This window comes from Lemur catta, chromosome 12, assembly GCF_020740605.2.
Source record: "Lemur catta isolate mLemCat1 chromosome 12, mLemCat1.pri, whole genome shotgun sequence".
Classification (NCBI taxonomy): domain Eukaryota; kingdom Metazoa; phylum Chordata; class Mammalia; order Primates; family Lemuridae; genus Lemur; species Lemur catta.
The window spans coordinates 64,366,610-64,381,310 of NC_059139.1; the positions used below are offsets into that span (position 1 = coordinate 64,366,610).

The 14,701-nt window shown below is 33.0% G+C and overlaps 1 protein-coding gene across 1 annotated transcript in view; it reads left to right on the forward strand.

Moving 5' to 3' along the window:
• ARSK (arylsulfatase family member K) overlaps nt 1–11,080 on the forward strand; it is a 30,728-nt gene extending 19,648 nt beyond the window's left edge. Inside the window, exons 6-8 of the mRNA XM_045566089.1 lie at nt 826–1,050; nt 6,826–7,050; nt 9,173–11,080. Coding sequence (XP_045422045.1) covers nt 826–1,050; nt 6,826–7,050; nt 9,173–9,462 — 740 coding nt within the window. The 3' untranslated portion in view covers nt 9,463–11,080. The remainder of the gene's footprint in view (nt 1–825; nt 1,051–6,825; nt 7,051–9,172) is intronic.
• The last annotated feature ends 3,621 nt before the right edge of the window (nt 11,081–14,701 follow it).

Genomic DNA, 14,701 nt, shown 5'->3' on the forward strand with positions numbered 1-14,701 from the left:
CAACACTGTGAATAACTCCATAGAGCAGTGGGTCTCAATTCTGACTGAACTCAGAATCAGTGGGATTTTTAAATAATACAGACCCTTGAACCCCAGATTCAGCAACTGCCAAAGTAGGGATGACTCCTCTTTCTGTACTATGCATTATTGTGATTCTCTTAATTACAATGAGGAAGTTTCAGACCACTAAGAGGGACTGATGATAGGAATTTAACTGTCCAGGTATTCCCTACCCAAGAATAATGCTAAATCATACTCGTATACTATCTGTACTGCCCTCAGCCCTTCTTCAAAGGAGGGATTTCCATAACCCTCAGCCAATCTCATGAGCACGATCTGCAATTGCTCAGGGGGTTGGGAGAAAAAGTAGCAAAGAAGAAGAGTTCTGACTACTCTATCACCTCCTGTTGCACAGACATTGTGGGTCAGTGGTGACATCAATCTTTTTATCCTCTGTGACATGTGCAGTGCTGACATCCAACTCGTCTTTCTCACTTGAGACACTAAAGGCAAGACTTTTCCCCCTATTCTCTAGTAGAAACTTAGAAAGCAAGCCAGCATGATTTCCAGATAAAGAAGTTTTGAGGAAAAGTTCCTACAGATATTATATTTTCTCCTCCCTCTCTAGTTTGTTAATTGAGAATCAAGTATTAAATATATGAAACTTGATATGACTTACTTAAGATCAGTACATAATATTCAGGTGTTAAAAAGCATACTGACAAACTTTTAAAGAGTAGAATTGTTATTAATATAAACTTAATGTGATACAATAAGACATGAACTAAAAGCTAATTAATAGATTTATCTTGATTTCTGTTGTAGGTGAAATTATTTTGGCTCTTCGCCAGTTAGATCTTCTTCAAAAAACTATTGTCATATACTTCTCAGACCATGGCGAGCTGGCCATGGAACATCGACAGTTTTATAAAATGAGTATGTATGAAGCTAGTGTCCATGTTCCACTTTTGATAATGGGACCAGGAATTAAGGCCAACCAACAAGTATCAAATGTGGTTTCTCTTGTGGATATTTACCCTACTATGCTTGGTAAGTAATGCAATTCTATAAATATTTATTCATAATAATGCTGGAGAATGAACACGCAAAATAATCAGAGGTCCTGCTGACTTGTTTATAACCCTGAGCAACTCATTTATGAGTCAAATCTGTACTCTAAAAAATGAGGGTAATATTTCTCATGTTCCTGTGGGCTTCACTTACTGTACTCATTTTCCCTTCAAAAGATTCACAATCAGGATATGACTATGAAGTAAGCCACGTAAGATATTCAGGTTCATAACTTTATGATTTGTACATCATCTGATTCTCTACCACCACCTCTCTAAAATATAAGCACTTGCTTTCTGGATTATTCTACCCACTTTGAAACTACTAAGTATGAGCATATTTCTCATCAGACTCTGTAGATAGTTCTGTATTATTTGCTTTACTAGCTTCTTAATGTCTATGAGCACAGCCATAGGTCTAGAAAAGCAACATTTGGATAGGGATAGTTAGCAGTTTATGTTGAAGACCCTACACTAACTACATCATCAAATTCAAAGGAAATTACATAGAACTGTTAATTTCTATCTAATTTAACAGATCACTTTAAATTCTTTAGCATTTAAATGCTGTAATTCCTCTGTTCTAAGGCACCATCACTTGTAAAAAGCACCATCAGTTCATAAATTTTGGTGAAAGGAGAAGATAACACAAGATATACATATATGTGTGTGTATATTCTCTAATTTCAGAAATGTTAAACTGCTAAACAAACACATCTTAAAATCAAAGAAACAAGGGTTCTTTTCATCTTCCACCTTCTGCTACAAAGCCTTTCCCTTCATTTAACTAAATTTGTTTAAAGGTAATTTAAATCAGTGCCCTTCCCCATTCTATATTATTTTGTGCCACTTCTCCTGTATTTCAGCACACTTGTTGTTCTTTGAATTTTTAATCTCTTCAGTTTCTTAGTCATCATTTGCTGGTTTCTCATTGTCCCAAAGCAGTTATCACACTTAGCCATATCTTAGCCATTTTCTGGCTCCATCAATTTCCAGCTGATTGCTCTTACTTTTCCTCATTTCTATTTTTTTAAGAACCTCATATGTAATCATGTGTATTTGCGTCTTTGTTATTCTCATCTTTTGAGTTTTATGAGTATGTGCTTATTTATGTTGGCTTCTCTTTACAGTTTCCTTCCCCAATTTTTCCTCATGTAGAACTTCCCCCACTCTCTCCATTCCCAAAGAAAATCCTCCTTGGGTCATCATATTTGTTTGACTTTTTAGCCTTGTTCTGTTTTCTTGAGGTACAGTGACCAGAACTGCAAAAAGCACTATAAAAGATTACAGAAAGTTGGGTTGATTCTTTCTCAGTTTTTCCTGCAATATATTTCATAGTGATATTTGGCATTTTGTTTGTCTTTTTGACTGTAGCAGCTAAATAGTCCAGTATCTTTAGGGACCTGTCTACAGTGAGTCCTGTTTTATTCCTAGACATTCAGTCACTTTACATGTTAGTTGATTAATGTGCATAGTTTAAATTTTTGTTTAAACATTGTTTTATATTTGTCCACAATGCAAATTTTGTACTCTATGATCTTGAGATATTATCACTACTTGCCATTTTGTACATCATAAAAGTTAAAGGTCATCTGCAAACTGACAGATTTCATAACTTATTTATTTAACAGATTATAGAAGAAAATACTATGGTTGAACTAGGGAATTTTCATTTGTCTACCTAGGGAGACACCTGCCTATCTCTGCCTAGGTTATGTTACTTGACAGTAAGAATTTCTTTGGCTCCTTTGATACTCCTTTGCATTCCATCCCCACTTTTCTGGAAATGATGTAGGTTCCCTGCAGTTGTAGGGTTCCCTGTAGTTCCCTGCAATTTTTCAATTATTATAATTTTCTAAAACTTCATAGTTTTATATAGATTTTTATTTGTTTTTATCTTTCATAAGATTCTTGGTCAGAGACTCCTTATTAATCACATTCCCCTGCAGAATATATTTTATTAACAGTATTCATATCATGTATTGGTTAGACCTGCCCAATAAAAGAGTAAAGGAAGTATAGCCCAAAATAAGTGTTTCTCCAATTCTAAACTAAAAATTAAATTAATATCTTCAAGGATTAGTACAATTTATAATGTGTTTCATAGTAAATATTCTTTTTATTATCAGAAGGGGGAAAGCTATATTTAAATGATTTTTTTAGGGAGGAGGAAGGAGTGGAGGAGAATACCTGGGAATGGGTTTTTATGTAAAACACTGAAACATCCTATTAACCAGATGTTAAGCAGAAATAAGGTGGAAAGACAAAGATGCAAGTAAGATACAAGATACAAAGGAAGATGCAACAAGAACCTTATGTTGGTACCAGGAGTTAATATTGTAACAGTATTATTTATTTAAAATTAACTGTTTTATAAATGATAAAGGGAATATCCCTAGAGTTCATATAAATCTATAAGAAAAAGAGAAATACCCTATTAACAAATTGACCAAAAGATATAAATAAGCAGTTCACAACAGAAGATATACAAATAGCCAAGGTATTTTTGAAGATTCAAACTCAGTAGTCATAAAAATATTAAAACAAGAACATAACATTTTTCTTTCACATATAGAGTTTGCTAAGATTAAGAAGAATTAGAAAATCTCACATAGAAATAAGTCTTCTTATATACTGCTACTGGGAGTATAAACTGATACAAATTTTCTAGAGGCAAATGTGTCATTATGTTTCAAATTTCATAGTAATGTGCATACCTTTTGACCTAGAAATTCCAATTTTAGGAAATAACCTATAGCTATACACAAATACTTATCTCCATGGATATTTATTATAGTATGAAGAAAGAATTAGAAACAATATGAATGTCCAGTAGTAATGGATTGGATAAAAAATAGTCAATTCTATTTTAAAAAGTAAAATATGTGAAAATATTACCCATGTATTATTAAAAAGAAAATGTGAGCTTTAAAATTGTTTAAACAGGTTTGTTTTGTTTTGTATATTTATTGAGATAGAGTTCCCATCTAATTTACTGTCCAAATCAGCACATTTTTAAAAGACAACTATTAACAATTATACCAGGATTATCAGGCATACACTGAGTCTGTTGCCTTGTTTAACAGCCTTAGCAGCCAACAAAGCAAAGATAATTCTGATGGTTCATGTTTAATCTGATGTTTAATTCAACCTTTTAAAATAAAATTCCTCAGAGCTGGAAGAATTTAAAGCTACTTTATTGTGATTAACTCTATAATTAAACCTGTCGGACAGTATGTTCTGTTTCACTTCTGCTTAATAAATAAACTTATACATATTTTGACCAAGTATCTACAAAGGATTTCTTATTTTGTTCTAACCAATTAGGAGCTCAAAATAGATATAGACTATATTCTTAGAACTCTAAAGGTCCTTTCTTTATTAGCATAGAGGTAGCTATACTATTTTGTATGAATCCCATTTACACACACAGAGTATAAGCTTAAAAAGAAAAATGACATAAAGAGAAAAATTTGTTTTGAAATTGATTTTTCAAGGATGAACTTTGCTCATAGTACATTTGAGCTTTAAAAAAAGATATTTGAGTCTTCTGGGAAATAAAAATGAAATTAAAATCCTGAAGTATTGTGAAACAGAAATAAATACTTCTGGTGTCAAAAAAAAAACCAAAATTCTCAAATCATAGCCCAAGCTAGACTTTCTCTTTCCTCGATTCTATGGATCTTAGAAATATATAAAAGATGGTGATTCAAAAAACTATCAATAGAAAGATACTGAATAGGAAAAACCAATTAGGATTCTTGTTTTAATAAACCTACCTTACTATCAAGAGTCTATTGAAATTTAAGATGCTACAATGCTTTCATTTAAAAGTCTGAATTTATAAGTAGTTTTTTAAAGGCTTTTTTAAAAGAGTACTTTTTTCTATAAAATATTTCATGATGAATTGGGAAGAATATTCTTAGTTTATCCTTATAGGTCCTTTATAATATACTATCACATTATCATTTCCTAATATTGGTGGAAAAGTACCATTTGTATGAATAGGAATTCTTCGTAGTATTAAAGTTGATATCATTATTTCAGATATTATTCTTTAAAAATTACTCCCCCAAATTTTTTCTTCTCTAATACCTTGTACCAGCATTCTTTAGCTCAGTGAGAAATAAAGGTAGTATCATTCTGAAATTAAAATTGTTTTGATTTTCACTTTTAAACTGATTTTCATGTGAATTTTTTCTTTCAATAGTTGATCTTTTTGTAAAACACCTACCTTCCTCCCACTTTTAAAAGATAAGTCTAGATTTTTTTGAATTGTGAATATGTAATTATATAAAAATACAGTTGTATTTAAAAGAATACTTAATTGCTAGTGATTTTAATTGCAACTCCTTGTTAAGGATCTTAGTGGAAGGCTGGGGGTAGGCAGTTATTCTGTATAGACTATTGTGTTTTTATTGGCTGAGAAATATTGTGAAATTGAATAACTGCAGTAAAGCAAGACTTACGGTGTAGTATTAAAAAGTACAGAAATTCTAGCGTCAGACTGCCTAAGTTCAAACCTCTCCTCAGTAGTTACCAATTATGTGACCTTGGGCAAGTTACTTAACATCAAAAAAATTTCTAATTATGATTGGTTGGCAGAAAATTAGTGTTTATATTTGCCTCTTCCAAGGAAAATGAAAGATATAAATTTTTAAATTAAGATATATATGAAACATGACCTTCTCAAGATTTAAAGAGGTCTTTGTCTACTTTCTTATTCTCCTTTAAATAATCTGTTTTTCCTCAGATACAGTCAAGTTAAACTAATTTTCTTACTCAATTTTGTATAATTTCTAACATTACTGATATAATTCTGTTTTTCACTGGAAATATTTAAATATACATAAAAACATGGAACATTGAAACCAGAAAAGGGATGGGTGAGGCAACTGCAGACTTATTTTAGATCTATATTAAGTACTCAGCCATAATTAATGGTAATTTTTCTATAGGAAAAAGGCAGTTTGAGTTCCAAACAAATACCTGAAAAGCAGTTTTTAAAAACACAATCTGTTTTTAAGTTGGACATTTCTCTTGCTATTGTTCTTTGTGTCTGTATTTGGTACATTAAAAATAAATTACTTTTCCCTATATCAGTATAATCCAGGATTCCTCAAGGCATGTTTTACAAAGTACTAGTCCCTCAAGATGCTACTTGAGAGTAAAACAAAAGTTCTGTCACCAAATAACTTTGGGACACATGGTATATTGTATACCAATCTTGAAGCTTTATAATGCACATCAGCAATACATTTACATCTACAATAAATTTACTATTTAATTTTGTTTAACCATTGTTTTGCAAATGTATATGACTACTAAATCCCTTTCTTATATAGGTCTTGGTAATATCCCATGGAAAAAATTTTAAGAACAACTGTGACTATTTAATCATTTAGGAAAAGAAAAGACTGGTGATATTAACTAATATTTGTTGAGAGCTTCTATGTCTCAGAATTTTACATAAATTATCTTATTTAAACCTAAAATGAGCCTATGAGATACAAGTACTGTTGTCCCTGTTTTACGGGTGAGAAAACTGAGGTTCAGAGAAGTGAATAACTTGGGCAAGGTCACATGACTAGTGGAGTAAGCATTTGAATCTAGGCAGTCTGTTTACAAAATCCACATACAATCTCCAGTCTGTGGCTTTTAATGGGATCAAAAAATCTAAATTATGTCATTTATGTATTTTCAACTAATAAAAGAATGAGTTATGTTTAAATATTTTGTTATTTTTCTTATATAGATATTGCTCAAATTCCTCTGCCTCAAAACCTGAGTGGATACTCTTTGTTGCCATTGTCATCAGAAACATTTAAGAATGAACATAAATTCAAAAATGTTCATCCGCCCTGGGTTCTGAGTGAATTCCATGGATGTAATGTGAATGCTTCTATCTACATGCTTCGAACTAAGCAATGGAAGTATATAGCCTATTCTGATGGTGCCTCAGTATTGCCTCAACTCTTTGGTAATTCTGTTATATATTTTTAGGTGTAATATTATATGTAATGAGCTGACTTGCATTGCTCAAGAAATCTAATAATCACTGTAAAATAAATTAATATCTATTGCTTCTCATGCTGGAACAGTCTACAAAGGGCTGCCCATATGAGGAGCAGCTTCTTTGCAAATAAGCCTCTGAATTTCAGAGAATGTGCCCTAAGGCCTCTGATCTGGGTCTCAAGATAGAAGCCACTGTTTTCCCTGATTAGGGTATCTGTTAATACTCATGGTTATCTTTCTCAATCAGCAGTCAATACCTTTTCATTATACCTAGGTTTCACCTACCCTGAAGGATTAACACCTGTCTCTTATGGAGCTTGACATTCTACATATATTATTTAATGCTCACCACAACCCTACAAGATAATACCATTATTATCTTCATTTTACAAAGAAGGAGACCAGGGATCAGAGAAATTTAGATACCTATTCAAGGTCTCAAGAAGTAACAGAACTGTGATTTCAACCCAAGTCTCACTCCAAAATCTCTGCTCCTTCTACCCTATAAAAATGCCTTCCTGCTTCACTACTCTGCGAATTAATTTTTAAACATCATTATTGGATTTAGGGTTTTATTTATCCTCTTTCCCCATGTTTTACATAAAATATGTGCTAAAGCCATCATTAATATTCATTTCTCCCTAAGTTTCCTTTCCAATTACAAATGTCAGAATTATTAACTCAAAATAATTCTTTAGGGACCAAATTGGCTAACCCCCTTTAAGAGCAGGGGATTCTTGGCTTCAAAAGGAAGTACTTAAATTTTCATCTTGATGAGTAATGGGCATGTGTTGCTCGTGCATCGGCCATTGTCAAATGAAATTTATGAGAGGCCATTGTTTTGAACTGCGCTGTTCTAGGTCCAACAGACCAGACCAAACCAGAATGGAGTCACTTGTGCTAGGGGCCACATAATCAAACTGAACTTTAAAACAGGCCAATTGCCAAAAAAAAACAAGGAGATTCACAGTACCCAATCAGAAGGGGTTCAGTTTACTTGAGCCGGCATGATAAGGAAGTCCTCTCTGTTTTAACCCTACAAAAAAGTAACTTTGTAATGACTAATCCACTTTTTGTTCCTTGTCTCTGCTTTCTTCAGCCTCTTTCTGCTTATAAAGCTTCACCTTCTCTGCTCAGCTCATCAGAGTGCCTTTTCTAAATCTTTAGATGGGATGTTGCCCAATTCATAAATCACTAAATAAAAGCTAATTAGATCTTTAAATTTGTTGAAATTTTGTTTTTAAATACCATGTTCTGCAAAAACAAGATATGACTGTCAAAAGATCAGAGTGGGGAATCAGTGTTTTCTGTATTCTCTAGGATTTAGAGAATTCTCACTGCCTTCCCTTTCCTTAAAGAGGTGCTGTCTGAAGTCTCCTACCCTCAACATGCAGTATTCACTTACTATCTGAAGTTAATTGTCCTAAGATCTTTGACTTGTTGCTTTTCCAGTTACATTGGCATCCTAGTTAAATCCCTCTCTTCTCATGCCATAAGTAAAAAGGGTGTTTACAGATTTTACCATTATTTTCTTGCCAATAGTGATGGAGAGATTTTTATTTCCATGGCTGTTTGCTTAAATAGACAGTATTGGTGAATGTAACTTTCAAAAATCCAATCACAAGATGCTAATATATAAATAAATTTAGGAGTAAGTGAAGTTGCAAGAATATAACTTGTTTATATAAAGAATTTTTATAACTGGAAAGTTTGGGGCTGTTGAAATGGGATAACAGAAGCATTACTATTTTTTTTCCTCTGCATGTTAAAGTAGGCAAGCCATCAAAAACAGGAAGAATTAGTTCTAAACCAGCTTACTAATGATAAATCTTTGACTGTTTCTGGCCTCTAAGAATAAATAAGAAAAAAAGTGGGATAGCAGGATAATGGTAAGAAGGAAGATAATTTGGGCACACATGACAGGGTGTATAAATTTTGGTATATTTTGCCATTTACACTGTCCTTCATTTTACTACAGAGAGGAACTGAAAGTAAAAAATTCTAATATATTGTCCATCATAATGATATTCTAAATAAAATTTTTGGCAGGTAACTATTTTGACAGACATTTAATATTTTTCTTTCAGATCTTTCCTCGGATCCAGATGAACTAACAAATATTGCAATAAAATTTCCAGAAATTACTTTTTCTTTGGATCAAAAGCTTCGTTCCATTGTAAACTACCCTAAAGTTTCTGCTTCTGTACACCAATACAATAAAGAAGAGTTTATCAAGTGGAAACAAAGTATAGGACAAAATTATTCAAATGTTATAGCAAACCTTAGGTGGCATCAGGACTGGCTGAAAAAACCAAGAAAATATGAAAGTGCAATTGATCAGTGGCTTAAAACCCACACTAATCCAAAAACAGCTTGAACAAAAATAAGAAAATAATGTTCTGGAACTATATATGAATACATTAAAATAACATAGTTATAATTACATATTTTAAATGAAAATTTTAATAGTTACTGATTTTAGCTACTTTGAAAGAATGTATTATATTTTGAAATAAAATGCCAGTGATTATAGGATTACATATTTTCAAAAATGGTTATTATCAAGACATTATTTGTGCAAACTTCTAACAATTTAATTGAAGTATCAAAAGGATATAGCAAAGACTGTAATATAAAAGTTATGTTCTTCTGAATAATATAGAATATAAAATATTTTAGTTATTTATGAATCATAAAACAGTTATGTGTGAGTATTTGATGGTGTTTGATGAGTTATTTGTATTTGATGGGACCATTTGGAAATATCTGAAGTGACTATTTGGCATATTTTATGGGAAATAGACCCTGAATGTAGCTGATATTATTACTTTTTTTTAAACAGGTAATATATGCACAGGGTAAAAACTTCAAAAGGTACAAAAGGGTTAACGGTGAGCATGAAGTCTCCCTCCTTTCCCAGTCCCCTGCCATCTAGTTCCCCTTTCAAGAGGCAACTTCTGAAACCACCTTCTTAGGCATTCTTTTAGACTGAATTTACATTTAGAAACAAATGTATAGATTCTTGTTCCCCTACACAAACAGTAGCATACTCTACACCTTAAATGGTTACCCAATTGACCTTTTATTGAGTAAACTATCTCTTGTCTCGTTGGTTAAAAATATCACTTCATTATATAATGCCTTTGATTGAATAAATTATCTTTTCCCCCATTGATTTGAATGGGGGAAAAGTCCTGTTTATACTTACGCCTTCTCTGAACATTTTATTTTGCACTGGGCCATTCTATATTATTTATTAATCTGGTAGTCCATCTAGTAGGACTAGTCCCTTTGCAACAGGTTTCTTTTCCAGAATTGTCCTAACTACTCTTGCTCACTTAGTCTTTCCATTCAAATTTAGAATAAGTTTGTCTAGTTACAAAAGTGGAAAACCCTATTAGTCTTTTCTATGAAATGAGTAAATTTATAGCCTAATTTAGAATTTCGTTATGATAGTCATTCTAAAGAATATAGTCTGCTTTTCCCTTTATTCTTTTTTCCTATCCCTCAATAGTATTCCAGTTTTTCTTCATATAGATCAATTTCTCTGTAGAGATTTTTGAAAAGTAGGGACTTTAAAAAATAACCATGTAGGCCCCAACCCCACACCAATTGAATTAGAATTCAAGGAGGGAGCCTGGGGCACTGTTTTGATACCATTTTGTTTGTTAATCCCTCCATGATCCTAATATGTAGCCAGAGGTGAGTTTATTCCCATTTGTTTTATCATTTGTTGTTGTTGCTATTTTAAGTGAATCTTTCTTCCACTATATCTTCCAACTGGTTTTTTGTTAATATATGCAAACTCTATTTCTATATATTTATTTTGTACCAAACCACTTTATTGTTTGTTATAGTTTTTCAATTGATACATTTTCTAAGTAAAAAAATTTGTGAATAATAATTTTACCTAACTTCATTACTTTTTCAAATTCTTTGAAGTTTTTTTCATGAGCCAATTCATCTCCGTTCTTTTGTTTATTGTTCTTCAGTGAATTTATATGATCTTATCTTTGTTATTTATGAGTTTCTGAGAAATAAATTTCACTTCATTATATATCTGATATATATACTTATGTACTCTGAAAGGAAACCCTTAAGAGGAAGATCTCAATATTAATGTTAAAATTATATAAATCTACCTCCCATCTCCTAATTAAGCCTAAAGAGCATAAAATAGTTAATATGTGCATGTACATGTTAGTTATGGGGGAAAAGCAATAATAGAAATGTGGTTCTGAAAACATAGGCTTGTGATGATAAATATAATCTACCACATTCTACCCAAACCCTTCAAGATGCATTCATTGTGGGAATTTACCAAGCATCTACAATGTTTTCAGCATATTAAGTATAGGGTCATAATTAGGTACAATTGAATTTTCAGGACAATGTCTAATTCAAAATGATATTAATTTGAATTAGACCACGAACAGCCATAAAAACAGAATATTAAGAAAAACTTGCAAAACCAAGACCTTATCTAATGCCAGAAACTGAGAAGAACTGACACTAATAAAAGCTGGATTGAGAGCAATTTTGGGACCCCAAATTTTACTGTCTCCACTGCTACCACCCTGTTCTAATCTACCACGATCTGTTGTTTGGAACTTTGCAATAGACTCACTCCCAAGAGGTGTCCCTGAGTCTGTCCCTGGCTTTCCTCAACTCAGCCAGAGTGATTCTTGTCAAATATAACTGCTCACATCACTGAATACTCAAACTCACCACTGGTTTGCCATCTTTTTCTGTAAAAGCCAAGGATATCACAACAGCCTATAGGCCCTAAGTAATCTGGTCGCATGTTCTCTCTCAGACTCCATCTCCTTCCACACTCCCAGCTGGTTCACTCTGCTCCAGCCACACTGGCCTCACTGGCCCTCTCCAGGCATACCAGGCATGTATCACCTCAAGACCTTTGCACTTGTCAGATCTTTCTACTTGGAACGCAGTCCTTTCCTCAGACTTCTACATGGCTCACTTTGTTAACTTTTTCAGGTCATTGCTTAAATGTCACCTCGCAAGATCTTTCCTGCTTTATTTTTCTCCATAAAAATCATTACCATCCAATATAGCGTGTGTTTTCCATGCTTTATTTGTTTATACTGTCTCTTACCCCTCCTAATCCCACCAGAATAAAAGCTCCATACGGGCATGGCTTTTCGTCCTTTTTTTCCCCTAAAGTATATCAAGTGCCTGACACATAGGAGAAGCTTAGTAAACTTGTTGAATCAATTTACTTGGAATTCTAGTTTTTCAGATATCACAGTGATTTAGAAACCAACACATTAGGCTATGGCAAAGCAGGGAGTAAAAGAGCATAGCCTTCTCAAAAAGGTAGAACCTTCTAGGAACAGTAAATTCAAGCAAAATTCTGGAGAAAAGAGGCAACAAAGGGATTCTATCTTTTTTAAAATATTTTTTTTAATTGACAACAATTATTGTACCTATTTATGGGGTATGGCATAACATTTCTATACATGTGTATAATGATCACATCAGGGTAAGTAACAATATCCATCACTTCAAACATTTCTTTTTGTTGGAACATTCTAAATCTGCTGTTCTAGCTATTTGAAAATATACAATAAATTGTTGTTAATTATAGTCACCCTATAGTGCTAGACAACACTAGAACTTACTCCTCATATCTACCTGTACTTTCGCATCTGTTAACCAATCTGTGGCCATTCCCTGTCTCTAGTAATCACTATTCTACTCTCCACTTCTATGAGATCAACTTTTTTAGCTTCCATGTGAGTGCGAATATGCAGTATTTGTCTTTCTCTGCCTGGCTTATTTCACTTAACATAATGTCCTCCAAGTTCATCCATGTTGCTGCAAATGAAAGAATTTTGATATTTTTATGGCTAAATAGTATTCCATTGTGTATATGTACCACATTTTCTTTTTTTTATTATTTATTTATTTTTTTTTTTTTGAGACAGAGTCTCGCTGTGTTGCCCGGTCTAGAGTGAGTGCCATGGTGTCAGCCTAGCTCACAGCAACCTCAAACTCCTGGGCTTAAGCGATCCTACTGCCTCAGCCTCCCCAGCAGCTGGGACTACAGACATGCGCCACCATGCCCAGCTAATTTTTTCTATATATATTTTTTAGTTGGCCAGATAATTTCTTTCTATTTTTAGTAGAGACAGGGTCTTGCTCTTCCTGAGGCTGGTGTTGAACTCCTGACCTCGAGCAATCCGCCAGCCTCGGCCTCCCAGAGTGCTAGGATTACAGGCATGAGCCACCCCATCCGGCCCACATTTTCTTTATTCAGCCGTTGATGGATACTTAGGTTGATTCCATATCTTGGCTATTGTGAATAGTGCTGCAATAAACATGGGAGTACAGACATCTCTTTTTGATATACTGATTTCCTTTCTTTTGGGTATATACCCAGTAGTGAGATTGCGAGATCATATGGTAGTTCTATTTTTAGTTTTTTTGAGGAACCTCCATACTGTTTCCCATAATGTCTATACTAATTTCCATCCCCACCAACAGTGTATGAGTTCACCTTTCTCCACATCCTCACCAGCATTTGTTATTTTTTGTCTTTTAGATAATAGCCATTCTAACTGGAGTAAGATGATATCTCATTGTGATTTTATATTTTTCTAGGAAAAAGGCTGTATGTTAAATATTTTAGGCTTTGTGAGCCATATGGTCTCTTTCACAGCTACTCAATTCTGCTGTTGTAGCATGAAAGCAGCAACAGACACTATGTAAACAAATGAGCATGGCTATGTTCCAGTAAAACTTTGTTTACAAAAATACAAGATTTGACCTGTGAGCCATAATTTGCTAAATGCTGATCTAGAACAATGGTTCACAACTTTGCTGCAAGTTGGAATCACCTAAGGATGTTTAAAAAATATTAATGCCTTGCTCCTACCCCAAGCTGTGGGATTTTTAAAAGCTTCCCAGGTGATTCAAATATGTAGCAAAATTTGGGAACCATTGATCTGGAACCTTGCTATAGTCCTAAAACAAGAAGCATCCACGTCTACTGGGAGGCTTATCTGTTTTAATTTGTCTTTGGTTAAAAAAAAAATGGATTTTCTATTCTTTCTACTAAATAGAAAGAATAGAAGTGGTTTTCCATTTCATTAAACCCAGGTATCCTAGTGAAAACTATTAGAATTAATGGAATTTGTTAAATGGCTACATATAGAAAAATCAATATATAACTATAAGAACAATCACAAGATAAAAATAGAAATTAGGAAAAAATATTCCACTCATCATGACATCCTATAAAATAATTTTAATTTCCACAAGAGTCACAAACCTAGATTTTAAAAACAGTAAGGCTCTATTGAAGTATATAAATAAGATATAAACATGGAATGACAGCATGTTTTAGGGATGGAGGATCTAATCTTAAAAAAAATCACTTCCCCAAAATTAATATATACATTTCATGCAATCCTGATTTTATTCCCAAGGTGATTTTTTTGTTTACTTGCTTGCTTTTTTTTTTTAATTGAACTAAATGGCCTTAAAAGTTTTTATGGAAAAATGAGTGTCTGAAATAATTAATACAATTATATGAAAAGAATTTTGAGGTGGGACTAATCTTACTAGGCATTATAACATACTATAAACCACTG